The sequence below is a fragment of the Sciurus carolinensis genome, chromosome 8 (genome assembly GCF_902686445.1).
Source record: "Sciurus carolinensis chromosome 8, mSciCar1.2, whole genome shotgun sequence".
Taxonomy (NCBI): domain Eukaryota; kingdom Metazoa; phylum Chordata; class Mammalia; order Rodentia; family Sciuridae; genus Sciurus; species Sciurus carolinensis.
This window is the reverse complement of record NC_062220.1, coordinates 6629100-6656151: the sequence shown is the minus strand read 5'-3', so window position 1 is coordinate 6656151 and position 27052 is coordinate 6629100. Positions and strand designations below refer to the sequence as shown.

Here is a 27052-nt window from a genome sequence, read left to right as displayed (position 1 = left end):
CGGAACAGACCCGAGGCCGCTGACCGCAGGTGCGCCGCTGCGGTCCGGGGTTCGCGGTCCGCGGAGGGCCACCGTGCACACAGGGAACAGGGGTGCGCGGCCACCGGGAAGCGGGGAGAGGCCCCAGCTCGACGCTCAGGGGGCAGCCGGCGCCCTCTCTGAAGTCTGCCAACGAGCCACCAGCTCTTAATCATTGAGTGCGGACCAACCAGACCCAGTGACCCCGGACCGGCCACGTGGTGGCCCGGGGGCGCGCGTCCCCTGTGGGGACAAAAGGTCAGAAAACTTGAGCCCTGGCTCGTCACCGAAAACCCTGGCGGGTGGTCGCCACAGCAAGGGAGCGGGGCCCTCCCGAGCAGGCCCCGCGGCTGGGGAGCAGGGGGTGACCCGGGCCCGCCCCGCCCCCAGGCCGCGGCCGCCGAGCCGGCGACTGACCCTCGGCAGCTCCTGTAGTCACGTGGCGCTGGGAACCCGGCGGGGGGAGGTTGGGGACGGGCCTGGCAGTTGTGAACTCGAACCTGCCGCTGTCGCCGCGGTGGGGCCGGGAGCGGGCCGCGGAGGCCGGCCTGGGGCTCCATGGACGGGCGCGGCGCCCCTGCAGAGCCCGCGGGAGAGGTACGGCGCGGGGTCCGCGGGGGCGGCTCCACCTGCGGGGCGCGTGACCGTGAGTGTGCGCGACTGTGGGTGTGCGGGGGGCCTGCGGGCGGGGGCGAGCGCACCTGCGCACAGGCTCCGCGGGCTGCGCCGTGCGTGGGACCCGAAATGGCTGAGCCGCAGGAGCGGGACCCGCGTGCCGCGGTCGCGGACGGAGGGCACGCACCAGTACAAAAGGCGGGTGTGGGCCTTCTGCCCCCTTGGCCGTGCAAGTTGCCGACGGGGATTCTGGCCGAGCCCTGGTCACTCTGGCGCGCCCAGCGCAGCCCTATGGGAAGCCGGCCTGGAATTCCTGTTGGAAGAGTGGGGGAAGGGGAGCAGCAGGGATTCCAGAGTTACTGCTCAAAGCCGGCCTTTAGCCACCAGGCAAAGACCCTCACCGCAGAATGGAGAATTCGTTCTGTGACCTTCCCAGGGGAGGAGGTGACCCCCCAAAGGCAGCACTGTGCTTCCTTAGTGAAGGGCGACACTCATTTGTGCATCCAGGATCCATTAAGGTCACTGTCACGCAGGCTGTGGGGCTTAAGGCTGGAGCTCTGGCTTTGTTGGGGGAGGGTTGGACTGGCGAGGACACAAAGATGACTGCCCAGGCGCTCAGAGCCTCACACATGTTTTCTCTCCCCTCCCCACAGGTAAGGCTGGCCTCTCTGCAGTCAGAGGTCTGAGCTCTGCCATGGGGGTAGGGGTGTCTTTATTGCTGCAGTTTTCTCTGACATCCGGGGGCTATCGGAGTGTGGGCCGAAGCAGGCGCTGCAGCCGCAGAAGTATCCCCAAGAACATCCCCAGGAAGAGCTGGAAAAAGCTTCATCCCCAGCTCTGCGGTCTTCAGGGTAGAGTCTGGCCCTCGTGCTCCCAAACCGCCATACAGCCCCAGTGCTCAGGCCTCCCCATCCTGGCAGAAGGAATAGGACCGTTGGGGAAGGACCCCTTCTCATATCCGGGGATCTTCCCCGTATTCATCTAGTCCCCAGAGGATGAGTCATGTCTGTATTCCCACAGAGAGCAGGCTGTAGGGGATTTAGGGGCTGTGTCTGGATGGAGCCTGCGAGCAGGTACAGGAGGTCCCTTAGGAGGCCAACTGCCATTCCAGCCATCATTCTGCGTAGGCGGCTCTCCAGCAGGAATCTGGATTCCCCTGAGCTGTGGAAGAACTGAAGTGGGGCAGCCCTTGACCAGGTTGGGGCAGGACCAGGCAGGGAACAGAGATTACAATCTCTTTCCTTCCCCCTCTCTCACCCCACTAATCCCCAGCACCCCAGGGAGTCAGAGCCAGGGATCCCCCCCCCCCCCCCCCCCCCGCAGTGATCTGTGGGTGTTCTCCGGATCAGGGGAGCTTTGCTCCCTGCGCTGTACTCAGTGTGTGTGGGTGGAGAGGGAGGGCAGGCAGAATGTGGGCAGTCTGGACAGGCGGCGGCCTGGCATTAGTCTGTGCTGGGAGTGGCGCCCCAGGCTCCCCTTCTGTCCCCAAGAAAGGCTGTTCTCACTCTCCAGGCTGCTGCCGGGAGAAGCTGAGGTTGGTGAGGCTTAAACTGTCTCCCCTGTGGCCTTGCAGGAATAAAAGGTTATAGTAATTTATTTTTGCAACATCCTTGCAAACTCAGTCTTCCAAAGGAGAAACACTGCCCTGGAAGTTTCGAAGACAAGTCCCTGAGTCCTAGTTGTGCTCTCAGTTTACAGTGTCACCTCAGGCAAGTCCCATCCCCATTTGCTGCCTCACACTTGCATCATCTGTCAACCAGGGCACTCAGTGTCTGCTCAGTCAGCCTCACCAAGTTGCTGTGAACTCAGACGTGGCAACAGGAAATGGCAGACACATGGAGAGGCCACAAGGAGGCATAGGGCACTGTAGGGAGATGTGACCGTATTTTCTGGTGAGTCCCGTGGCTGGAGTGTTTGTGCAGCTGACCCTGGAAGTCTGCTCACTTCCTGACACTGGGTAGCTGTCACAGGGGATTCCAAGAAGTGTCAGCATCTCTCCCTTCTGAAAGCTTCCAGGGCAATAAAGATGCAAGATAAATATTCTTGAAATGTCACCTAGAAATCCAAGATTGAAATAAAAACCTACAAGGAATTAGAAGAGTCTAGATTGGTGTCAAGGGCTCCCGGAGTCCATAGAGGGCGAGCTGCTCTTAGGGTCTGGGGTCTCCCAGGAGGAAAGGAACTGGGGTGGAAGTCTTGGTCTCTGGAGTGACAATGCTTTTCCGCCCTCAGCAGAGGAAGAACCAATGCTGGAACAGCGCTGCAGGGGCCCCATGGCCATGGGTCCCGCCCAGCCGAGACTCCTTTCAGGGCCCTCCCAGGAGTCACCTCAGACCTTGGAGAAGGAGTCCAGCGGGCTGAGGCACCAGGGCACTAAACTGGCCCAGTCAGGCAATCAAGCCCTAGGCAGGGCCCATCGCTGTGCCCACTGTCGAAGGCACTTCTTGAGCTGGGTGGCCTTGTGGCTTCACACCCGAAGGTGCCAGGCCCGGCTCCCCGTGCCTTGTCCTGAGTGTGGGAAGCGCTTCCGCCACGCCCCCTTCTTAGCACTGCATCGTCAGGTCCATGCTGCTGCCACACCAGTCCTGGGCTTCACCTGCCACCTCTGTGGGCAGAGCTTCCGAGGCTGGGTGGCCCTGGTTTTGCATCTGCGGGCCCACTCGGCTGCAAAGCGGCCCATCGCTTGTCCCGAATGTGAGAGACGCTTCTGGCGACAAAAGCAGCTTCGAGCACATCTGCGGCGGTGCCACCCACCTGCTCCTGAGGCCCGGCCCTTCATATGCGGCAACTGTGGCCGGAGCTTTGCTCAGTGGGACCAGCTGGTTGCTCACAAGCGGGTGCACGTGGCTGAGGCCCTGGAAGAGGCGGCAGCCAAGGCTCTGGGGCCTAGACCCCGAGGTCGCCCTGCTGTGACCGCCCCGCGGCCCGGCGGAGACGCCGTGGACCGCCCCTTCCAGTGTGCCTGCTGCGGCAAGCGCTTCCGCCACAAGCCCAACCTGATCGCCCACCGACGAGTGCACACTGGCGAGCGTCCCCACCAGTGCCCAGAATGCGGGAAACGCTTCACCAACAAGCCCTACCTGACCTCGCACCGCCGCATCCACACTGGCGAGAAGCCCTACCCTTGCACTGAGTGCGGCCGCCGTTTCCGGCACAAACCCAACCTGCTGTCGCACAGCAAGATCCACAAGCGGTCCGAGGGCTCCACACAGGCCACCCCTGGTGCTGGGAGCCCCCAGCTGTCAGCCGTGGTGCTGGATCCCTCGGCAGAGCCGGCCCCCGAGAAGAGTGCTCCGGAGCCCGTGGCGGAGCCTCCGCCCGAGGCCCCCCTGGAACCCCCGCGGGACCAGGCCGAGGCGACCGCGCCCCTCTACAGCTGCGACGACTGTGGGCGCAGCTTCCGGCTCGAGCGCTTCCTGCGGGCGCACCAGCGGCAGCACACCGGAGAGCGGCCCTTCACCTGCGCCGAGTGCGGGAAGAACTTCGGCAAGAAGACCCACCTGGTGGCGCACTCCCGCGTGCACTCTGGCGAGCGGCCCTTTGCCTGCGAGGAGTGCGGGCGGCGCTTCTCCCAGGGCAGCCACCTGGCCGCCCACCGGCGCGACCACGCCCCGGAGCGGCCCTTCGTCTGCGCCGACTGCGGCAAGGCTTTCCGCCACAAGCCCTACCTGGCCGCCCACCGGCGCATCCACACCGGCGAGAAGCCCTACGTCTGCCCCGACTGCGGCAAGGCCTTCAGCCAGAAGTCCAACCTGGTGTCCCACCGGCGCATTCACACAGGCGAGCGGCCCTACGCCTGCCCCGACTGTGACCGCAGCTTCAGTCAGAAGTCCAACCTCATCACCCACCGCAAGAGCCACATTCGGGATGGCGCCTTCTGCTGTGCCATCTGTGGCCAGACCTTTGACGACGAGGAGAGGCTCCTGACTCACCAAAAGAAGCATGATATCTGAGAAGGGCAGGGGCTGTGGGCGACGGAGACAGGCCCCGGGCTCCTTCGCAGCAGGAGTGTGGCAGTGGGCCTGGGTAGCGCTCGCATTGGAGCTGGTGGAGGAGACGGATCCGAGTCTCCGAGTCTCCGAGTCTCCGGAGGGATAGAAGAGTCGGGAGTGAACTGGGCCCTGTTAGTGAGGGAGTCAACCCGATGGCCAGGGATGCCCCTTCAGAGCGCAGAGACCTGGCTTCCAGCTGGTGTTTCCAACGTCGATCCTAACTGCCCTATGCCCTGGAAAAGTAGCAATAGCAGCTCCATTTACCCGTAGTGCCCTTGGCTAGAGGAGCCACCGGTGGGAAGGAAGAGTCCATCCTCTGGTGTTAACGCCTTAATGTCCCAGTCTTTATTATGAGTTACTTCAGGTCACTTTTGAAAATAGGTGTGGTACAGTCCTTAGTAAAGGAAAGCTCAGGAGGGAAAGTGGACCAGCTGGATACCCTGGGAGAACCTGCTGGCCTTGTTAAGGCAGCAAAGGGCCTCTTCAGCCCAAGAGATGAAGCTAAGCTGCTTTCACCTGTGCCCCCTCCCTGATGCCCCTGCTGAAATCCCAGGCTTGCAGAGGCCCATCTCCTGCCTGTGATTCCACCCTCTGTCTCCCTGAAGATCAGCCTCCCAGGGCATTTCCTCCTTGAAGGGGTCTGTCTGGCTTTATCCAATTGGCCCTCCCAGGGCCGACCCTCTTCCACTCCTTCCAGAGCTTGTGTTGTTGGAGGGACTGGCCCACCAGTGCTGGAGGGTCAGCTGAAGGGAAGGTCCTGGGTGAGTTTCCTTTACAAGGTTTCCAGCATATGGATACCAGCCTTGCCTGGTGACAGGGGAGCGCCCACCTCCTGAGGCCCTGGTTCTGTAGTAGAATGATTCTAATTGTTAGAAATTCTTCCTTATAATGATCAAATTCTGCTTTCCTATAATTTCTACCTATTGGGCCTTGTTCTGTTCTCTGGATCTACACAGAAGAACCACTTACCCTCCTTTTCAGACTAGAGAATAAAGATTTGGTTTTAGAACTGGTGGCTGGGGAGTGTTCCTTTCCCTGGGGACTGTGGAGTTGGAGGGAGGAACAGGGCTCTTCCTGGGAAGGAAGGGCCATGTGGGGCTCAGTCAGCAGCTGAGGGTTTCTACACCCTCCATGCAGTCCTTCCCTGAGGAGGTGGCCAGCCAACTAGGAAGTTGGACTAAGTCCCTGGGTGGTGGGCCAAGGTTCCAGTTAACTGAACCAAGAATTGGTTTCTGATAGGTTGTGATGCACACCTGTAATCCCAGTGACTTGAGAGGCCGAGGCAGAAGAATTGTGAGTTGGAGGCCAGCCTGGGCAACTTAGCAATATCCTGTCTCAAATTAAAACCTAAAAAAGGGCCAGGGATGCAGCTCAGTGGCATAGTGCCTCTGGGTTCAATCCCAGTACAATCCTCAGTGATACTGATTGCTGGTCACTGGCCCACTGTGGTGCATCCAGGACCCCCATTGTCTTTCTCACCACCTTGGCCTTCCAGTCCCTTTAACTAGCATTGAAAGTTCTTTGGGGCAGTACTGGGCCCTACAGACAGGTTAGCCTTGCAGCCCCTGCTCACGGGTTGACAACATGACAAAGGAATTTCTGGAAGGACAGGCAATTCTAAGCAGCAAGGACAACTCCCAGCTTGCATATCCCACACACGCTGGGTGCAGAGCCATGTGACTGGGTGTTCAGCCTTTGAGGCCAGGTCAGGCTTACCAGGTGCCAGTTGCCAGGAGAGAATGGGGCAGGTTTGATTGTGTCCTGTAGGGTCTCGCTGGCTCCCCTGCTGCAAATCCCTCACTGTCTTGCCCCCACTGGGGTTTTCCTACATATGTGAGTGTCTGTTTTTGCCAACGGGCTTATTCATGTCTGCTTGTGTTAGTAATCTGCATTTATCCCCAGCACCAAGTGCAGAGTGCTGCTTAAGAATAACCACCATTTGCCTGTGCGGGTGGCACCTGGCAGGAAGTTCCCCTGCATTGCTTCACCTGATCCTTGTGCAGTGGGTGCTCTTGTTTGCCTTTTCAACAGAAAACATTTGCTCATGGTCATGTAACTGGCAGGCACCACAGGCCATTCAAGCTCAGGTCTGTCTGCCCCTGAACCCATCCCTCTTCATCACCATCACATGCTTTTTGAATAAATTGAGTTTGCTGCTGCCTTTGGTTAAGGTAAGTATTAAATGCCTACTGTGTGCTTGATGTGATGGAAATGGGTTTCAAAGATCAGAACTACTGTGAGGTCTCCAGACCCTGTGAAGCTTGGGTCTGGAGAGGATGAACATAGGTAGAGTGGAGAGAGGGACAGGGGTGAGTAGGGCTTAGTATGTAGGATGGAAGCCAACACCTTCAAAGCTTCATATTGGTTTTGGGAGTTATTGGGGCACTTACAAACCTGTGTAGTTGCTGAGCATGGTGGATTTGCCTGTAATCCCAGCAGTTCAGGATGCTGAACTGAAGGCAGAAGGATCTGCAAGTTCAAAGCCAGCCTCAGCAATTTAGTGAGGCTCTAAGCATCTTAGCAAAACCCTGTCTCAAAAAATTTTTAAAAAGGACTGGGGGTGTGGCTCAGTGGTTAAGTGCCTCGGTGCAATCCCTGGTTCAAAAAACAAACAAACAAAAAACCTGTGTAGTTGGAGGCAAGTTACCTGTCAGAGCCTGGGGATAGAGGATATGGTCTCAAGAAAGTCCCATGGGCAGCCACCTCTTTGAGGGAGCACACGGCTTCCAGTGGAGGGGAGACAGGAAAGGTGCGGATGTCTGGAGGTGATGGGCAGGAAGGAGGAGCAGGTCCTCTGGCATCTAGTTAATATTGAGGGTAGGGACAAGGATGAGGGGAAGAGGGAATCAGACCAGGGGTCTGGCCTTATGAAAAGTCATCATCTTAAAGGAACCTGGCCTGACTGTGGGGAAGATGGGTACTGGGTGCCCTGTTAGGCTGCCCGTTTTGGGTACAGTTGGTGAGGAGGGGTTGAAGGACAGAGAAGGCCCCATAGGTAGCATTGAGAAAGCTGGAAAGTAGAGACAGTGAATTTGCCCTGGTTCTGTCCTGAGTTTTTCAGATTATCAAGTGGTTCCCAAGTCAGCTTGGCTCATGCAGACAGCAGTCACAGGGGAGGGCTGACCAGGCAGGAGGGGTCGAATATCTGTCTCAGGAGATTCCCTTCTCTTCTGAAGGATTGGCAGTTTTTCTTCCTTTCTTTCTTTTTCCTTCTACATAAGTGTTGAATTATCTTTTTAAACATTAAATAATGCAGACTTGTTTATACTTTTAATGTGAAAGTCCTGCACTGTCTACCCCCCAAGTCCTTTCTCTACAGTGTGGGAAGAGCTTGGGGTTCTTCCCCTCTACAACGTTTTCCCTCTGGAAAAAGTGTCCCCTCCTTTTAAAAAAAAAAAAATTATTATTATTATTATTTTTTTTAGCTTAATGGGAATAGAGTCCCAGATGTGCTTCACTCTTTCTATCCCTGAAATGTCCTTGACCAAGGAATGTCAATTCAGAGAAGTTTTTCACTCTGTAGAGGAGGAAACAAGCTCAGAGTGGAAGTGACCTCCCAGGGTCAGTCACACTAGCTGGTAGAAGACCTGGAACTAGAATGTTGGTCTCTGAAGCAAGCCTTTTGTGGCTCCTCCTCCAAAAAGTAACCTTGTGTGGGAGACGCTGAAGGGTTGACTGCTAGTGATGTGGGGCCTCTGTAGGGTGTGCTGGGGTTTATGAAGTACAAGTGCTTCTATTGCTTATAACCAAATATAGTTGTAAAGGTCCAGTGAGATATGTGGGCAACTAGAAAATTATTAACCATTTTACAGGTGAGTAAAATCAAAGTCCAGAGACAGAAAAATAGCTTTTGTGAAAGCTGTACCCGAGCAAGTGGCAAAATGAAGAGAATTCTGGCCCCCAATTTCTGTTGTGCTTTTGAGGCTGAACAGCAATTAAGCCTGTGGCAGATGCTTCATTAGGGGTTGACTGTTTAAGTAATATCAGGTCCACCTCCCTCACCTGTCAGAGCAGCCCTGCAGCATCTTGCCTCTGAAAGCAGTTTCTCAGCGGCTCTGCAGACAGTCCTGCCAGTGGGAGTTGACCCAGTTGTGTCCCCTTAGAGGAAGAAGTGAGAGGGATTTCCTTCCAATCAGGGTTAGGCTTTCCCGGAGATCTCTGGGAAGTGTACACCCCAGTTGGCCATCTGGACCAGGTTAGCAGCTGGGAGATGATTCCATTTATCAGAGCCCTAGTGAGCATGGTGAGACTAGACCTGGTAACTTAACCCGCTCAGCTCCTGTTTTCCCAGCTAGAAATCAAGGGGTTGAATGCTTCGGTTTCCAAGGTCTCTTGTGGAGCGCCCTAAACATCACCAGGCAGTGCGGGCCCGCCGCGATGTCGGGGATTTTCTCTACGTACGCAGGCACCTGGCACGTGCACCTCCCTGCCATGTGTACACAGATGTGTGCAGTACCACCCAGGGAACACAGCTTCTCAGGGAGGGAAAAAAAGGATGACAGAGTAGACATGCGCTCGAGGGGAAGTCTCAGAGCCGGGTTTCTTTGTGGTTGGGGAGGGCTTCCCTGCACAGGCACTAGTGGCTGGCCACACAGGGGACGCTCGGAAAATATTTGCGGAGCTAACTACCGAACCCGTGCGTGCTCCCTGAGTTCAGACATCAATACGCGCAGGTACGGGAAGCCGGGTGCGCGAAGAGAAGACCCAGAGATTGGTCTCAAGGGCAGGACGGGCAAGGGCGTCGTGACGCCGCGCGGCCACCGGCTGCGGACCGCGCCCGGCCTCCTCCCCAAGGGGTTTGCGGCGCGGGACCGCGCGCCCCGGGGCGAGGTCAGCCCCCCCAGCTATTGGCTCTGGAGAACAAAGGGGCCGCCCCGCGGGCTGCTCCGATAGGACCGGGCGTGTCATCTGAGCCGCGCAGCCAATCGGGTAGCTGGACAGCCTGGGGGACGGCCAGGACCGCCAGCCAATCAGAGGCGCGTGCCCTCCCCGCCTGCCCCGGGACTGGCCAGGGCTGGGAGCCCGGTGCCCAAGTCGCCCCCGGGGTGGCAGTTCCCGTTAACCTTAGCTACAAAGTCAAAGGTATTTATTTCCCCGGCCCCCTCCCTCCGAGTCCCTCTGCATTTAGGGCGGGGAGGGGCAGTGCGAGGGATGGCCCGGCACCCGGCCCCGCTCCTCCCGCGCCGCTCCCCCGGCCCGGGCTGGTGCGGAGGGAGGGGGCGCGGGCCTCCGGGTGCCCAGAGCCCCGCACGTCCCGGTGCTCCGGGCCCCAAACTTTCTCCATCCCCACACAGTCGAGGGGGAAGGGACCTGGGCCGGGGTGGGGAGGGCCGCAGGCTAGGGGAGCGAGGTCAGGAGGGAGGCCCGTGAGCATGCGAGGGAGAAGCTAATGGTGAGCGGAGGGTGTCTGTGCACCGCCCCTCCTGTACTGGCCCGTTGTTCTGAGTTCCGTCTGTGTCCACCTCCCTGATAAACCAGCTTCTGGGGACCAGTGCTCTTTGCAAAATGACTCACAGGTGCTCAATAAATGTGCGATTAAATGAGCGGGGCGGGGGGAATTGGAGTAAGGAACAGCGAGAGGAAAGCACCACAGAAGTTGCAGCAGTGGGAGTAGGTGTGTGCGTGGCCCTCCCGAAACCTCTGTGCCAGGAAAATGAGCACTGCAGTCAGATCTCGGCGGGGTTGGGATGGGGCGGGGAGGGGGCTTCTTCCTCTGTAAAGGTGGGGGATGTTGAGATGCTGCCCCCTTCAGGGCAGGATGGAGTGCGGCTGGAGTCGGGTGTGATCAGAGCCCAAGACTTGGAGGCTTGGAGGCAAGCGACAGTCCAGGCTCCACCTTAATGTTCTTTTTGAATCCCCGTGTTCACTCCAAAATGAAGAGATTAGATGGCATTTGTTCGCTTTCAGCGCCAGGATTCCAGGATTCTGCACTTCTAATCTGTTTCAGACGGAAATTTCTTTTATTTGAATGTACCCTTATAACAAGGCTTAGTAATGGTTACAAGGCGCAGGGCCTGTAGTGGGTGCCAGGAGATGGAAGCACCCCTGTGTTAAATGCTGCAATCTTGTTGCACAGCCAGAGATAGGGTTTTGGTGGGGGAGGGTGGATTGAACTGAGGGCCTTGCATATTTAGGCAAATACTCCACCACTGAACTCCTTTTTTATATTTTATTTTGGAATAAGGTCTCAGTTTCTGAGGCTGGTCTCAAACTTGCTATCCTTCTGAGCAGCTGGGATTATAGGCATGTGCCACTACTAGATCCAGAGATAGTATTGATGGTAACAGTTATTCTGTGGAGATGGTACTGGATTGAATGGTGTACAGGTTAAACAGAGGAGTTCCTACCAGCCTCGTGCACCAAAAAAGGCTTCCTGAGCAGAGTGATCCCTGATCTGGGCTGAGAAGAGAAGTCAGGCAAGTCCATTCCAACAATGGTTATAGGTGTGTATGTGAGGACTTGAGGCTTGGAGGCGAGCGACAGTCCAAGCTCAAGTTCAGGAACTGGGTATTGGGAGATGTAGTATGTCAGGTGCAGGGGGAGAGGTGACCGCAGACCAGGCTTTTGGCCTTTTGGCCTTGCCAAGAAATTTTAAGCTAAATCTGAAAGTATGAGGGAGTCATTGAATGATTTTAAGTAAGGAAATAATGTTCAAATTCCAACTTTAGAAAAATTGGTTGGGTGGCAGATAGATTGGAGGGAGCAAGATAAACCATAAAGCACTGAAGTCATCCAGGTGAGAAGTAGCGAGACTGGAGCTCAGGCAGGGCAGTAGATCTTGGAGGTGTTAAAATAGTGCTGGTAGGGCCCAGTGACCTGTTCGGTTATGGGCTGTTTGTGCTTTGTGGTAGGGAAACGTGCGGAGGTTTTGACTTGAAGAGGTGCAGAGTGAGTCCTGAGGAAGGTACGGGTGCCACTGAGAGGGTGTGGGGATGGAAGCCCACATGGTTAGGGCTGACAGGGACACAATGAAAGCTATGTCCAGCCCTCTTCCTCCATGCGGAGTTGGGTGGTATGGGCCTCTGACAATTCCAGAGCAGTTAGCAGGAGTGCTAGGGGTCATTTGCCAAGAGGGCTTGGGAAGTGTGAGAGGGGGTTGATCTTAAAGGTTAATAATGGGAGAGAGAAGACACTGTCCAGTTTATAGGGTTCAGTGTAGTCTTCTTGAATTTGCTTCATTTGATGCTCATAACAAACCCATGGAAGGGATGTTTTACAGTCACCTGCACTCAGAAACCTGAGGCCCAGATAGCTGAAGTGACAGTGTATTAGTAACAGGGGGCCAAGACTCAGGCTTCCTGATTGCCACTCTGGAGTGTGATGTGGTCCTGATGTGCAGCTGTGGGGAGATCTTCCCCAGCCTTGGGGAGCAGGCTTCAAGAGGGAGTCTTAGGCTGATGATCCAGAGCTGGCCAAAGGGGAAAGGGCCTGCTGCTTCCTGTGGGCCAGGCCCTGGAGGGTCTCAGGCTGCACAGGGCACAGCCGAGTTATTTTCCTAGGACTTTCTGTCCCATTCCAGCTTCTCTGGAGCCTAGTGCAGCCCCTGCTGGCCTACACACCCCTCACCCAGCACAGGTCACCCAGCATGTCACCACTCAGAGCTCACTGTGGACTTAGCACTTCCAGTCCTGCCTCCCTGAGTTCTGTTTCTTGGACCTGTAAGGATGTCCCTGAATATTCAGGGACAGGTGTCATAATGGATCCATTTCTGTTTCCACGAGTGTGCTGCATAGTGATTTGTGTTGACGTGGTTCTTGACTGGCACATTTGTGTGTCTGTGAGTTTAAAAAAATATTTTCCCTTCTCTATATTTCCATATACAGTAGTTTCCCATTAATCCTTGGGGATTTATTCCAAGACCCTCAGTGGATGCCTGACACTGTGAATCCTATATTTACTGTTTTTTCCCTAAAGTTAAATACTTGTGATAAAATTTAGGCAACAGTATGAGTTAACAATAACAAGCAGCAAAGAACAGTTATAACAGTTTGTTGTGGTAAGTGTTATGTGAATGTTGTTTCTTTCAATATGTCGTCCTGTGCTGTCCTGGCTCTGGTTGGCGGTATGTGGGTAACTGAAGCTGTGGAAAGCCACACTGTGCAGTGTGGCATGTGGCCTCACATGCATGACTATCTCCACATTTTCACATCTTTGAACTTTTGTTGAATTTGTAGATGTGATTGAACCTGGGCATGTTTGTAGGTGGTATTTACATTAGTTTCCCATATGCCTTTGATTATGTATTTTAAATGAAAACATCACCGCTATTAATTGAAACCCACTTCTCAGGCAGAGAACATTATTGTTAGTGACAAAAGACAGAGGCCAGAAAAGTGACCCCTTTGGAGTCCTCCATTTGTTTAATTAATTCATAGACTCAGTATTGAGCACCTTCTGCATATCAGGGATCAAGTGGGGCAATGTCCCTGCCTTTTTAGAGATTCCCTTCTGGGAAGACAAAAATAACCTTGACCATCTATTAGGGTAGAAGCCAAACATGGCACAAGCCAAACATGGCTGTTGAGCACTTAAATGTGGCCATTGTGAGAAACCAAATTTTAAATTGAATTTATTTGAATTTAAATTACCATATGTGGGTATAAAGCCAAGCCCCTAAAGTGAGGGTGGCAGTTTAAGGCTGTCTTGGTCAAGCTGCTTTCTGTTATGCTCCTTCTCGTAGAGCACCACATACACAGGGTGAAGGGAAAGCACCTGGCGGGGACAGGCCCCACTCCTGTTTGGTCCCAGCTTCAGCACTTGCTAGCTCTGTGACTTTGAGCCAGCCATGGTTTCCTTGGCTGAAGGATGACTTGTCAATGCTTGCTGAGCACTCGGTACACAGTCGGTGCTCACTGGTGGCTCTCTCCCTCTCTCTATTGACCATTCTCCTTCCATAGCCAGGTCAGTGTCAAGGTGTTCAGGGGAACCTCCCCAACAAAGGAAAAGGAGGTGCACACTTGCCGATCTAAGAGTCCCCCTGGCACCAGGCTGCAGACCTGCCTGTGTCCTTACAGAATGGCGTCCTGCATGCAGGGGCACGCAGGCATGCTGGGAAAGTAGAAGTGCCACCAGGTGGTGCCCGTGAGGGGAGGGCAGGCTTCTCAGAGGACAAGGCAGGTAAATGGGCTGTGCTAGAAGGGCGGCGTGGCTAGAGAGCAGAGCCTGGGCAGTGCACTTGATGGATGGGCCGGGCAGGTGCCTTCTGCCCGGGTCTCCTGGGTAGCCGAGGGTGACTGGTGTAGGTGGAAGGTTGATGGGGGAGGACCTGATGGGGCCTCAAGGATGAGAGCTGCCCCTTGCCAAGCCTCAGCTCCTGGTGAAGGGGCTGTGGTCCTGCCCACTGGTGACAAAGGATGTGTGAGTCACATCCACTTCTTATTCCCTACCTGGGGTCCTGAGTCCCTTGCAGATGCCTGCGGTTTGGGAGGAGGTGGGGGTGGGGTGGGGGTGCGGCCTTGCTCCTCACTCCAGCTGCTGCCCTCCCTCTGTCCCCAAGTCTCTGCTAACACCAAGCCCCTTTGTTACCTCCCCTGGCCCCAGGCCTCACCACCTGCTGCAGGCCATAATCCGCTCTTTGTGTGGTCTGCAGCTGTCCTTTGGGGCCTTTCCTTTGAGGAGGTTCTTATCAGAACTGCAGCCCAACCCAGTGTTGGGAGGCTGGGTTAGGGGCAGGTGGTAGGAAGTAGGAGGTGACCAGACTCATTACCCCGTGTGTGACCTGATCCCCTCATTCCCCGTGTGTGACCTGTTCTCCTGTACTTGTGGGCAGTGGAGGGGAAAGGTGGCCCAGCACCGGTCAGGGCCCACGTGTGAAAGACGAGGCTGCGGAGACTTGCATCCTGCAGGGCAGCATGCCACCTGCTTCCTGGGGTTTCCTGTAAGCTGAGTGATATGTCGGGGCCAGGGGTGAGGAGGGACACGCCAGTTCATATGATGGAGAGAGAGAATCTTGGGGTTTCCTGGTGGCATGGAGGACCTAGAAGGGGTGTCCGTGTGGAGGGACTGCCTGGGCTTGGCTTTCCCGGGGCGTGGTCTCCAAACATCTCCCACTTGAGCACACAAATGAGGTGGGCTCCCAAAGCTTGGCTTACCCACTCCTGTCCTGTGTGTCCCCTCACTTCTCACTTCACGCCCTTGGGCCCTTGAGGGTTCCTCCTGTTAACACTTCCTATTCTACCTAGACCCAGGGCTCCCTCCCTCACACCCTGGGGGCTCGGACAGTGAGGCACAGTTCAATCCCTGGTACCAAAAACAAGGAAAAACATTAGGTTGTAAAGTTGTCAAAAGCCTTGTTTGGCCTCAAAAAAGACTTAAGCTTGTCTAAAAAAGGACAGAGGCAGAACTGAACAATGAGAAGTTTCTGAAGAAATTGCTCAGTCCACCTGCACCTCTGTAACCCCAGCAACTCGGGAGCCCGAGGCAGGAGGATTTAAGTCCAAGGCCGACCTGGGCAACTGTGACCTATCTCAAAATAAAAGGCTGGGGATATAGCTCAGTGGTAAAGCATCCCTGGATTCAATCCCTAGTACCATAAAACAAACAGACAAAAAACTCTTAAAAAAAAAAAACAAAAAACGAAGGTGTCTTTCCCTCTGCACCAGGGAAAGGCAATTTTCTTTAGATTCCTATTTTCCCATATACCCCTCCTCGACCTCATCAGGGTCCAGATTTCTAGTCTCAGCAGCTGTGCCCAGATAGACTTAGGAAGGGGACCCCGCGGAGGAAGAGGGTCTCTGTAAGGCTTTCCTTGGCTGGAGTGGGCTTTCTGGTGAGGGTCACCAAGCTGAGGTGGCTGAAAGGGAGCTTTGACTGAAGCCTGGAAGAGCCCCTTCCCAGGTGGCCACGGCATGGGCTGCAAGTCCCGTGGGGCAGCTAGTGGAGTCCAGGTCGTGCCGAGCACTGGCAAGGTGATTAAAGGAGCCGGTGTCAGAGCGCAGTCCTCAGCCAGCAGCATATTTCTGCCAGGGCATTTGTTACATGCTTCTCCTGGGGACTCTGTCCTGGGCCCTGGGCTTTGGGCTCCTGGGGCCAGTGGGGCACACAGCCCCGTGATGAGCACATCAGGGGAAAACCGTTGGGGGCAGTTTGGGATGTAGCTGGGCTTGTCGCTGGGTGCTGAGTGCCCAGGGAGGCTGCTCCGGGAAGGTGACATTGAAGAAGGAGGAAGAAGTTCAGGGCAAACCAGGCAGACTGTGGGGGCTGCAGAGGGGACTCCTAGGCAACAGCTCGGGGCATCCAAGAAGCCATGCGATCTGCCCCCAGCCATGTTCCAGGCAGGAAGAGCGCCAGTCAGGAAGTGTTCAGAAGACTGAGGCCTAAAATAAAGAAAAATGACGGCTGGACCAGGGACTGGCGAACGAGTGCGTTCCTGCCGGAGATGGCTGTGGAATGCCCTGGAGCCAGAACGTGGGTGGGGACTCTGACAGACGGGCCACTGATGGAGACGTGTAAGGGGCCATCTGCCTTCCGGCATCTTCTGTCCTGCACAATCTCTGACCTTAGCTGAGGTTCCTGGTTTCTCATGTGGGTGGCCTTCACTTACCACTTTTCCCATGTCAAGGGTTTGAAGCTCTGGTCTGGGAGTCAGGAGACCTGGGTTTTTGTCCAGCTCTGCCATTCAACCACCTCTGTGACTCTGGACATGTCAGGACCCTCTGCATGGTTTCCTCTTCATTAAATAGAAATATGCCGTTTTTGCCTGCCTGGCAGGTTATGCGCTGTTAACCCATGCACATTTCAGCTGAGGTCACAAGCGCGCTGAGAAAGAGCATGTGGTCTGTGAGATGGGAGCGGGTCAGGGAGACCTGGTTTCGTCCTGTCCCACAGGCCGGTTCTCTTCACTTTGCTCCCATCTCACCCTCAGATGGCAGGGCGGATACCTGGCCAGCACTGATGCTGTGAGAGGCCTTCAGGGATGGAGAGTGGCCTTCCTGGTGACAGCACAGGTAAGAGAGAAAGTGGCTTCCTCCTGTCCCAGGCCCGCCTGTCCTTGTCCTTCCTGGAGCCAAACATAAGTTTCTGCCGGAGCATCTAGAATGTCCAGTTTCAGGGTAGGGACCAGGACTTGAAGGTCATCCAAAGAATAGAACAAAGAGGTTATGAGAGGAAAGAAAAAGGCAAAGCCCAGTCCGTGAACTTGCCAGGCCAAGGGAGACACACACATGGCGTGCAGAAGTTGGGCGTTTTAAGCACCAGCACTCAGGGAAGGACAGCTGGTTGAAGCAGACTCTGTTGTTTGTTGATCAGCAGAGCTTCTTCAGTTCGGTCCAGGAAAGCTTTCTGGGGTCACTCAAAGTTCAGGGTCTGGGTTGGCTCAGAGTCGGCTATGATGAAACACAGTCCTTAGTTTTGGTATCTTCTGGGCAAGTGCCACTGGGAATGGAAAATTTCTCCATTTGGTCACGTGCTCTTGGCAGGCGCCCTTCTGTGTAGCCTGTGCTGGGGCTCCAGCACCCCTGGCACCTGGGAGGGGTTCTTCCAGCTCATTTTTTTTTTTTCCCCCTGTGCAGGGGATTAAACCCAGGGTTGCTGTACCACTGAGCTACATCCCTAGACCTTAAAATAAAGGGTCTCATCTTGTGGCCCTTGACCTTGCAGTCCCCCTGCTTCAGCCTCCAGAGTAATGCTTTGTAGGTGTGAAGCCCCCCGCAGCTCTCCCAGCCATGCCCCCCACCTTTGTCCGTGCGGGGTGGGGGGGGGGTGGCGGAGCTGAGGCCTTGCTCTTGCTAGGCAAGCCCTCTGCCACCGAGCTACACCCCTAGCCCTCCCAGCTCTTTTTAAAGTTTTCTTTTGAGGCATGGTCTCAATAAACTACCCAGGCTAGCCTTGAACTTGTAATCCTCCTGCCACAGTGCTCCTGCTCTTTTACCAGCCCTGTTCTGATGTGGGGGCTGCAGAGTGGCTGTGTCCCTTTCCCCCTCCAGTGACGGGGTCCCAAGGCAGGCCTAGCCGACCTCAGCAGTCCTGACCCTCTGCAGAGTACGACTGGTCTCCTTATCTCCCTGTCCCCTCCCAGGGCAGTTGTTCCACAGACACCAGAGCCCCTGCCCTGTGGCCTCTGTGGGGAGAACCACAGAGGAAAATCATTTCAGTGGACTTAAGACTGAGACAAAAATTAGGTGGTGGCTGATAAAAGATAAGCATTAGCAGCAAGCTCTGGGAGGGGCAGAGTGATGTGTGAAGGCCACCCATCCTGATAAGGACCCTTTGATGGACAGGCTGGCCTTGCTCAGGTCTCATTTTGGCATCTGAGAGCTTCTGTATGATGCAGACATGGTAATTATGCAATTACCGCGAAGCCTAGAGCATGCGTGCCAAGCAGTAGGGACAATTTCCCTGTGTAAACTCATCAGCCGTGGGGCGGCTCTGGCCAAAGGAGCCTTGGAGACTACCAGGGCCCCCTCTCCTCTCTAGGGCACTTCTGAGGCACCCCTGTGGTTGTACGGAAGAGGGAAAATGCTGGCCTAGACACAGGAGACCTGTGAGGACCTTGAGGCCTGCCCCTGGGCTGCAGCCAGCTCTTGCCTGGTCGGACTTAGGGAATGGCTCAATGTGGATGTCACATTTTTCAGATAATTGAGAGCTTACCTCTTTTAATCCCCCCCCCAGTGCTAGGAATCTAACCCAGGGCCCATGTGAAAGCTAGGCAAGCACTGTAGCACTGAGCTACATCCCCAGCCCCTCTTTTAATTTTTATGTGTTATATATCTATTTTTTGTTGTTGCAGCTACATATATATAATGTAAAATTTATCAAGTTAACCATTATTAAATGTGCACATTGGTATCATTAAGCACATTTACAATGCCGTGGAACCATCACCACCATCTATTTCTAGATCTTTTTTATCATCCAGGAACTCTGTACCCATTAAATGGTAATCAACATTTAACACCTTCTTATTTTATCTGAACCATTTAAGATTAAAACATAACATTTTTTTATGGTGATAGAGGAACAAGACAGAGGCTTTGTATCAATATCTGATACCTGAAGGGATATGTCCCTGGGACAGGCTGAAGGTCAAGCACACCCTATTCCTCAGTCCCAAGCTCTGCAGGGACTGTGCTAGTTTATATTCTTGTGCCCATCCGCAAGCATGAGAACTCTGTCCTGGAGTTTTGAGGCTCTCAGGCACAGGGACATCTTTCTGGCTGGGGTGAGGAGGGGAAAGTCACTTATTAGATATTAAGACCAAGTTTTACCAGGCAAGGCAGTAACTAGGGGAGCTCTGGGGCATTAATGGATTCAGTGTCACTCAGGGACTGTGGTCTCTTCTTGTTTGAATATATCTGGGATTCACTACCAGGCTGCCAATTTGGATGCTTAGTGCCTTAAATCCCTCTGCTGGCCCACATTTCATTGCAGCTAAAGAAACACTGCTATAATCAATTAAACTCATTACACTTGGGTGTTCAGTGCCTGCCAATAATAAATTTCAATCACCATTTTCATTTTCAAATTATGACTCTCACCAGAATGACTTTTCATGACCAAGCACCAGGGGAAGCATTATGAAGTTATTTTGCCAGGAGGGAAGGTGGCCCCTTTAAGGTACCTTCCATGATATCCTCTCCCACGATGACCCTGAGGCTGTGGAGGGGAACTTTTGGTCCTAGAACTAAAGGCTACCAGATTATTAGTGAGGGTTTTTTCTTTATTTCTTTAAAATGTTTAAAGATTTAAAAATTACATGTATGTGTAATATACATACATACATACACACACACATTCACATTTTTGTTACTGGGGATTGAACCCAGGAGTGCTTAAACACTGAGCAACATCCCCAGCCCTTTCTGTTTTTAAAAAATTATATCATTTGAATAGTCTCATATAAATGTAAATGACACAAGCCAGTGTGGTGGCATATGCCTGTAATCCCACGGAGTTGGGAGGCTGAAGCAGGTGGCTTGGTTGAGGCCAGCCTTGGCAACTTAACCAGATCCTGTCTCAAAAAATGAAAGTTAAAAAAGGCCTCGGGGTGTAGCTCGGTAGTAGACCACCCCTGATTAAATCTCCAGTATACACACATACAAAAAATTTAAGTGACAGATAAGGTGAAGAGCCCTTCCGACTTCTCCATCCAGTCCTCTCATTTCAGGGGCAACCGCCATCTTCAGGTTGTGTGCAGCATCCTGGGTCATGCAAGTTACATATGTACATAGGGACATACAGTTTTATCTTCCATAAATTGGGTCAAATAATTCATATAATTTTTCTCAACTTTTTCTTTTTGCTCTCTCCTGAATGTTTTGGAAATCTTTCACATCAGCATAGATAGTTATTTTCCAATTTTTTCAATTATTAGTTGCATTCCATATCATGAACAGAATAATTATTTTAAACTATTCTTTATGAGTAATTCAGTGGTTATCCATCATTTGCTAATTACCAATAGCATTTGAGTATTCTCAGTATTCCTCTGCACTTGCACATATTCTGTGCATGTGTGCACGTGTGCTACTAGGGATGGAAGCCAGGGCCTCATGCATGCTAGGCGTGCACTCTTCTACTAGCGACATACCTGCTCCATTTGTGTATATTTCTTAGGATAAATACCTAGAGTGCAATTGCTTGGTGGAAGATAACAGAAGATTCTATATATTTATAATTTTAACAAGTCCTCCCAAAAGTCTGAACCCCATGGGATGCCATTGTGCCTATTTGCTTTCCCATGTTTCCATGTATATTGTGAAATAGGGATATTATCTATCTCTGTATTTTACTTTTTTTTTTTTTTTGGAATGAGGGATTGAACCCAGAGGGGCTTTACCACTCAGTCACATCCCTAACCATTTTTATTTTTAATTTTGAGACAGGGTCTTGCTAAATTGCTGAGGTTGGCTTTGAACTTGCAATCCTTCTGCCTCAGCCTCCTGAGTTGTTGGGACTACAGGCATGTACCACCACACCCAGCTCTCTTATTGCCATTTTTTAAAAAATGATAAATTTTTGTACCTGGCAATCTTGCTGTATTTCCATTTTTCAGTGGAGTCTATTGCACATTCTAAGTTACTAATCACAAGCAAAGCTCAGTTGTCTCCTCTTTTCCCATATTTATCCATTTCTTTCTTTTTTCCTCCTTGGCTTTGCTGGTTTCTCAAGTGTGAAGTTCAGTAGTGTCAGTGATATGAGCGCCCTCGTTTATTGCTTCTGATCTTGTCTTTGGTTGAAGTGTTTGCTGTAATTTCTAGTATACATCTTTTGTTAAGACATTTTCTACTGTTCCTAGTTTGCTCATTCATTCCCACCTCCCTTTCTTCTTTCCGCTCTTCTTTACTATTTCCCTCCCTCTCTTCCTTCAGAAGTGATGCAGAATTTTAGCAGATGACTTTTTCACATCAGTTGGTATGAGGTTTTTCAGTTTTAATAAGGTAATGTCATGAATTCTGTCGAGCCATCTTTGCTTTCCTGGGACATATCCCAGCAGAGTCATAATATGTCATTATTTTTAATACCACTGAACTTGCTTTCCTAATGTTTGCATCTGTCCAAAGAACAGTAAACCTGTAATTTCCTGCCTACCCCCACTTTTGTCTCGTTTTGATGCTAGAGTTATGCTGGACTTAATAGACTTTTGCCTCCCTGCTGTTCCCTGTAATAGTTTAAAGAGCAGAGAATAGTCCTTCCCTTGAAGTTTTAGTAGAGCCTGTTTATACAGTCACATGACCTATTCCCTGTCGTGGGGTATAACTTTGGCTCTCTCTTCAGTTTCTTCTAATTATTTATATAATCAGGTTGTCTACCTATTTTTGTGTTAGTGTTAATTGATATTTTCTTGCAAAACCATCTCTTTACATAGATTTTCAAATCTTTTAATATAAAGTTGGTAAATAGTATTTTCGGATTTTTAGAATCCTTTTGGTACATTTACATTCTCTTTACCTGTAATCTCTGTTTTTACCTTTATCAATACCTTTCTTCTACTTTGGGTTTATTTTGTCGTCTCTAGAATGCTGAAACCTCTTGTTTTTAGATTTTCTTCTGTGTTTACAACTCTTTGATTCCACGTCCTTTTTATTGAATGTGAACTTTCATGAAGTGTAACATCCGTACAAGCTCTGCAAATTCCCACATAGGGAATACACTTCTGTAACCAGCACCCACATTGGGAGAACATTGCAGGAACCTCGAAACCCATGCCTCCTTATCCTGGCCATCCTCCTGGCTCCTCACTCATGGATTAGTATCGCCAGCTTTTGATCTCCATGTAAATGGGATCCTAGAGTATGTATTCCCCAGTGTCCAAAGCAGACGTTTCATGAGGACTCTGTGCACAGGTGTGAGATGTGGGCTGGGAACAGCTGTGGGACTCTAGTGAGTGAAGTGGCCTGGGTTTAACACAAAGGCAAGGCAACCCCTGTTTCCGGCCACACATTTCCAGTGTTGAGGCCTTTTTGGTCTACATTGTTGGTTAAGACAGTGAGGTTGCCCAGTGGTGAAGGTCCCAGCAGGTGAGGTGTTTATGCTCCATGGCTACTGCCCTGGATCAGGAGCCCAAACAATGGATGAATGGATGGGACAGTGACCTGAGATTTGGTCACCCTGCAGGACTGGGCATACCCTTGCTTAACAAGCTCCCAGCACATTGATGTTCTTAGAAAAAGAATACTTTGTTTTCAAATTTGACCATTTTCTCCTTGTTCATTGGGTCAGAAGATTTCACTGGATTTTTTTTGTTGTTGTTGTTTTAATTATAGATGAACACAATACCTTTATTTTTTTGTTTATATTTTATGTGGTCCTGAGGATCAAATCCGGTGCCTCACACGTGCTGGGCAAGTGCTCCACCACTGAGCCACACCCCAGCCTGGAATGGTGTTTTTAACCTTCTCTGTATCTCCCGGGCCTTGGGGTAGAGAGGGCCATTCCCCAGCCTGCCCTTAGCATGTCCTTTCTGCTCTCCCCTACCCCGTCATTTCCCCCTTCATTTAAAAATCTTTGCTTTCATTCGTCTCCGCTTTCTCTGCCCTCCCGCACCCCTTCCTCTCTCTTGTTCCTTCCCTGCACTCTAGGGAGCAGCTAGTGACCTCTCCCATCCTCTCCCTTTCCCTCTGCCAGGAGATGAGTTGGTGATGAAGGTCAAGCAGGAGAAGCCAGAGTGGCTGCTGCAGACACAGGCTGTGCTTCCAGAGAAGGACAAGGAAAACATTTTCCAGCAGCATCAGGGCCTCCTGCCATGCCAGACCATGAGGCGACCTCGGGGTCTGGGAACACAGGAAGAGACTGGGAGTCCAAGGTGGGCTCCTCCCACTGAGCCGGATGGGCTGCTGGCAGGCCACGCCCCCGGGGCCGCCCCGGGCCCTCTGAACTCCACACTTTCTGCTGGAGAGGGTCACTTTGTGTGCGTGGACTGCGGGAAGAGGTTCAGCTGGTGGTCGTCCCTGAAGATCCACCAGCGCACCCACACTGGAGAGAAGCCGTATCTCTGTGGCAAATGTGGCAAGAGCTTCAGCCAGAAACCCAACCTGGCCCGCCACCAGCGGCACCACACGGGCGAGCGGCCTTTCTGCTGCCCGGAGTGTGCAAGGCGCTTTAGCCAGAAGCAGCACCTTCTCAAGCACCAGAAGACCCACTCTCGTCCCGCCACCCATGCATGTCCCGAGTGTGAACGTTGCTTCCGCCACCAGGTGGGCCTCCGTATCCACCAACGCGCACACGCCAGGGACCGCCAGGGCTCCCGCGCTGGCCTGCATGAAATGCTCCGGGAGGCCGCGGTGCGCCGGGCCTGTCGCCTGCGGCCTGGGACACCACGGGGCCGCCCAGAGTGGGCCTGGCTGGGGCTCTGCCAGGGCTGGTGGGGCCAGTCTGGGGCCCGGACCTCAGTCCCTGGCCCCTCGGGGCCCGGCGAACAGCGCCAGTTCATCTGCAATGAGTGCGGCAAGAGCTTCACCTGGTGGTCATCGCTGAACATCCACCAGCGCATCCACACGGGCGAGCGGCCCTACGCCTGCCCTGAGTGCGGCCGCCGCTTCAGCCAGAAGCCCAACCTGACGCGGCACTTGCGCAACCACACGGGCGAGCGGCCGCACCCGTGCCTGCACTGCGGCCGCAGCTTCCGCCAGAAGCAGCACCTGCTCAAGCACCTGCGCACGCACCTGCCGGGCGCACAGGCTGCGTTGTGCCCCAGCTGCGGGCAGAGCTGCCCGAGCCGAGCCGCGCTGCGGGCCCACCAGCGCGTGCACGCTGCTGCCGAGCGCCTGAGCCCTGGGCCTGGCCTCCCGGACGGGGAGTCGGGCTCCGAGCCACAAGCTGAGGCCCCCCAGGACTTGGCTGCGCAGCCCCGCAGTCCCCAGAGGCCACAGGGGGGTGGGCCCGCGCTGTGGGGCCGGGGACGTGGGGGCCTGGCGGGGCCCGGGGAGCAGCGCCAGTTCATCTGCAACGAGTGCGGCAAGAGCTTCTCGTGGTGGTCGGCGCTCACCATCCACCAGCGCATCCACACGGGCGAGCGGCCTTACGCGTGTCCCGAGTGCGGCCGCCGCTTCAGCCAGAAGCCCAACCTGACGCGGCACCGGCGCAACCACACCGGCGAGCGGCCCTATCAGTGCTCCGCCTGCGGCCGCGGCTTCCGCCAGAAGCAGCACTTGCTCAAGCACCAGCGCGTCCACCGCGGAGCTTTGTTGCCTCATGCGGGCTCCCAGGAGGAGGCGCTGTAGTGCACGCGGCGCTGTGCGCCTGGCAGAGCGGATTGTGTGTGGCGAAGTGGGGACAGGGACGGCCGGAAAGCTGGCTCTTAGCACCTCCTGCATGAGACCCATCAAAAAGCAGTACCTCGAGCCTCTGAGGCCCAGAGAACAGCATTCCAGAAGTATTTCAATTCAAAGGGGATCGAAAAAGTGCCCAGGGTGTGTTGAGGGAGGAGTTAAAAGATCAGCACTCCTCACGCAGGAGCCTGGATGAGTCTGTGGCGGGCTGCGCTCATCTGTACACCAGTGTGTACCCCAGCCTCAGGAACCGAGTGAAGGGGCGGTTTGGCACCCTCCAGAGGTGCCTGGTGAGAAATGTCCCAGGACTGGTCAGCTGAAGCACTGGCCTGTCACACTCTGGCTGCACAATGGCCAGGGGACTGTCCGCATGGCAAAGTAGAGACAGACTCCAGAATTCCAGGAAAGGAGCAGAGGCAGTGGGTAGGGAGGGGCAAGCATAGCCCCAGCACCAAGGCGAGTGCCACTTTTAGTGGCATCCAATAAATATTTCTGGAGGGGCTGAAGGGCTTGGTCCTTCTCTAGCCCTGAGTGGAATGCTGGATATGACTGACTGGCCCTTGAACTGGCATGTGTGTGATGGTCAGGGACTGGGGTACAGGTGGGTGATCTCGGTTGAGGTTTGGCCACTTGGGGAGGTGTGCTGGTGGGAGCCCAAGTGGGTGGGTGGCTGTGACTGACTTGGATCTTTATTCATCCTGGAGTTGCAGAAGAGAAAAATGAAGGACTGACTAATCCACGTGGTGTCATTGTCCTTTCTGACTCCCTTGTTGAAGCTGGTGTCTGTGTGTGCTCCCAGGGATCTGTCTACCCAGGACCAGGGCAGGGAGCTCTTGCCACATACACAGCAACTCCCCACTGCCATTCTTGCTGAGGCAGGAGGGGAGTTTTCTCCCGTCCCCTCTCCTTCAAGTCTGCTTAGTCTTCTCACATATTCACCCCACCCCACCTTGCCTTGCCTCACCTCTTGCCCTCTGGAAGTCACATCAAAGCAGGGTTGACTGAGAGCTTGATGCTGATAGAAGCCAGGGCTCCAGACCTCCTCCTCAGAGGAGAGAGAATTGCAGAGGGTGAGGTGCTGGGGTTCCAGGGCTGGGTGGCTGTGAGTGGGGAGGAAGACGGAGGGACCCTAGCATGGCTCTCTAGAAGAAAGAACTGCATCTGTTTACCTTCAGGAGGCCTGGATCCTTCTCTGAATGTCAGGCAAAAGCTACCTTCTCCGGGAGCTGCCAAATGGCTTTTGGGGCATCACTCTCTTCAAATCTAGTTTAGGTCTTTTTATGTGGGAAAAGCCCCAAGACAGGGAGGGGACAGATAGGGAGGACAAGCGGGGCAGCTCCTGGGTAACACAGTGCCAGTGAGGCATATGCTCAGCCAGGGCTGCTCATCCCTGGTCCGGTTCTTTGATCACAAACCACGGATGAGATTCCACAGTGGGTGAGGTGCTTCAGGGTTTCCACTTGAATGCTCAGCTCTCAGGACCAACAGGAAGCCAAACCAGAAGGGTTTGCCCAGGTACCTCTGTGACCCTCACCTGCCTCAGATGCTCCCCTGCCTCCCTATAATGCCCTGCCTCTCTCCTGCAGCTCTTTTCAGGCTGCCCTGCCCAGCCCAGCCTGGTTTCTGCATTGCATCAAAGCCTACTGTAACCATGGGAGGCTTCTTCTTTACCACTTAGCAAATCCCAAAATCAGTCTGAACTCGCCTACTCCAGGAAGGCATCCTCAGGTACCCGTCATTCATTTCTGGGTTGGAGAGCTACTTTCTATAGTTAGACCTGTAGAAAAACTGGATCCCTGTAGAACCAGGTGCCTAAGGGTTGGTGCAGACAGATACTGAAGAGATCAAAATAGCAGGTGTATCTTACAAAGAAAATGTGTTCTCTTCCACAAATGCCCTGTGTTTAAAGTGCAGTGTTGGCAGGAATTGGGGTTAAATAATTGCATGTCAGGCTGGGGAGATAGCTCAGTTGGTAAAATGCTCGCCTTACAAGCACAACAGGGCCCTGGGTTCGATCCCCAGCACCGCAAAAAATAATAATAATAATAATAATAATAGCTGGGGAGATAGCTCAGTTGGTAGAGTGCTTGCATTGCAAGCACAAGGCCCTGGGTTCAATCCCCAGCACCACAAAAAAAAATAAAATAAAATAAAATAAAAAAATAAAAAAAAAAAATAATAATAATAATAATAATTTGCATGTCTCCCCTCTTGAAAATTTATGAGGATGCCTGTTCACTTTCACTGGGTGACTGACCCTCACAAACTAGTGCTTGGGTCACAAAGGGAACAGGGACAAATCTCCCAGAGGGTGACTTATTGCCATATATGCCAGTTGACTGGGTCAGACTGCAGAGCACTGGTTCACTAACAAGCCTACTATGTATTACACAGGACTTTTTAGAATACTGTGATGAATAAGATGTCCCTCCCTGCAACTTACAGAACTTCACGGAATTTTTTTTTTTTTTTTTTTTTTTTTTGGTACCAGGGATTGAACCCAGGGGCTCTTAACCACTGAGCCACATTCGTACCCTTTTTATTTTATTTTTATTAATTTATTTTGCAGTGCTGGGGATTGAACCCAGGGCCTTGTGCTTGTGAGGCAAGCACTCTACCAACTGAGCTATATCCCCAGCCCCCTTTTTATTTTTTATTTTGAGATAGGGTTTCACTAATTTGCTTGGGCCTTAGTAGGTTGTTGCGGCTGGCCTTGAACTT

The 27052-nt window shown here is 53.3% G+C and overlaps 2 protein-coding genes across 17 annotated transcripts; both read left to right on the top strand.

Moving 5' to 3' along the window:
• On the top strand, positions 1-5638 carry Repin1 (replication initiator 1). 12 transcript variants are annotated; one of them, XM_047561148.1, is made up of 3 exons: positions 1-276; positions 1287-1484; positions 2866-5638. In XM_047561148.1, exons 2-3 carry the CDS (start codon positions 1328-1330, stop codon positions 4584-4586), a joined length of 1878 nt encoding a protein of 625 aa, XP_047417104.1. In that variant the 5' UTR covers positions 1-276; positions 1287-1327; the 3' UTR covers positions 4587-5638. The 12 variants fall into 12 exon arrangements, with proteins under 12 accessions (XP_047417104.1, XP_047417102.1, XP_047417103.1 ...); XM_047561146.1 differs by lacking the exon at positions 1-276 and adding an exon at positions 462-615 and having other exon boundaries at positions 1358-1484; XM_047561147.1 differs by lacking the exon at positions 1-276 and adding an exon at positions 479-615.
• On the top strand, positions 490-25063 carry Znf775 (zinc finger protein 775). Of its 5 annotated transcripts, none has more exons than XM_047561159.1 (3): positions 490-615; positions 16489-16570; positions 22689-25063. In XM_047561159.1, the coding sequence occupies exons 2-3, from the start codon at positions 16540-16542 to the stop codon at positions 24281-24283; spliced, it is 1626 nt and encodes a 541-aa protein (XP_047417115.1). In that variant the 5' UTR covers positions 490-615; positions 16489-16539; the 3' UTR covers positions 24284-25063. The 5 variants fall into 5 exon arrangements, with proteins under 5 accessions (XP_047417115.1, XP_047417116.1, XP_047417113.1 ...); XM_047561160.1 differs by lacking the exon at positions 490-615 and adding an exon at positions 6774-6796; XM_047561157.1 differs by lacking the exon at positions 490-615 and adding an exon at positions 9591-9707.
• The last annotated feature ends 1989 nt before the right edge of the window (positions 25064-27052 follow it).

What these genes read in the sequence shown, in the direction of transcription:
- Repin1 (XM_047561144.1), top strand. Translation starts at nt 577, where the DNA reads ATGGACGGGCGCGGCGCCCCTGCAGAGCCCGCGGGAGAGGTACGGCGC. An exon ending in CACCTGCGGGGCGCGTGACC is followed by an intron (nt 665 to 1,286) that starts GTGAGTGTGCGC and finishes CCCTCCCCACAG; the next exon opens with GTAAGGCTGGCCTCTCTGCA. An exon ending in CCAGCTCTGCGGTCTTCAGG is followed by an intron (nt 1,485 to 2,865) that starts GTAGAGTCTGGC and finishes TTCCGCCCTCAG; the next exon opens with CAGAGGAAGAACCAATGCTG.
- Znf775 (XM_047561159.1), top strand. Translation starts at nt 16,540, where the DNA reads ATGGAGAGTGGCCTTCCTGGTGACAGCACAG. An exon ending in CCTTCCTGGTGACAGCACAG is followed by an intron (nt 16,571 to 22,688) that starts GTAAGAGAGAAA and finishes TCCCTCTGCCAG; the next exon opens with GAGATGAGTTGGTGATGAAG.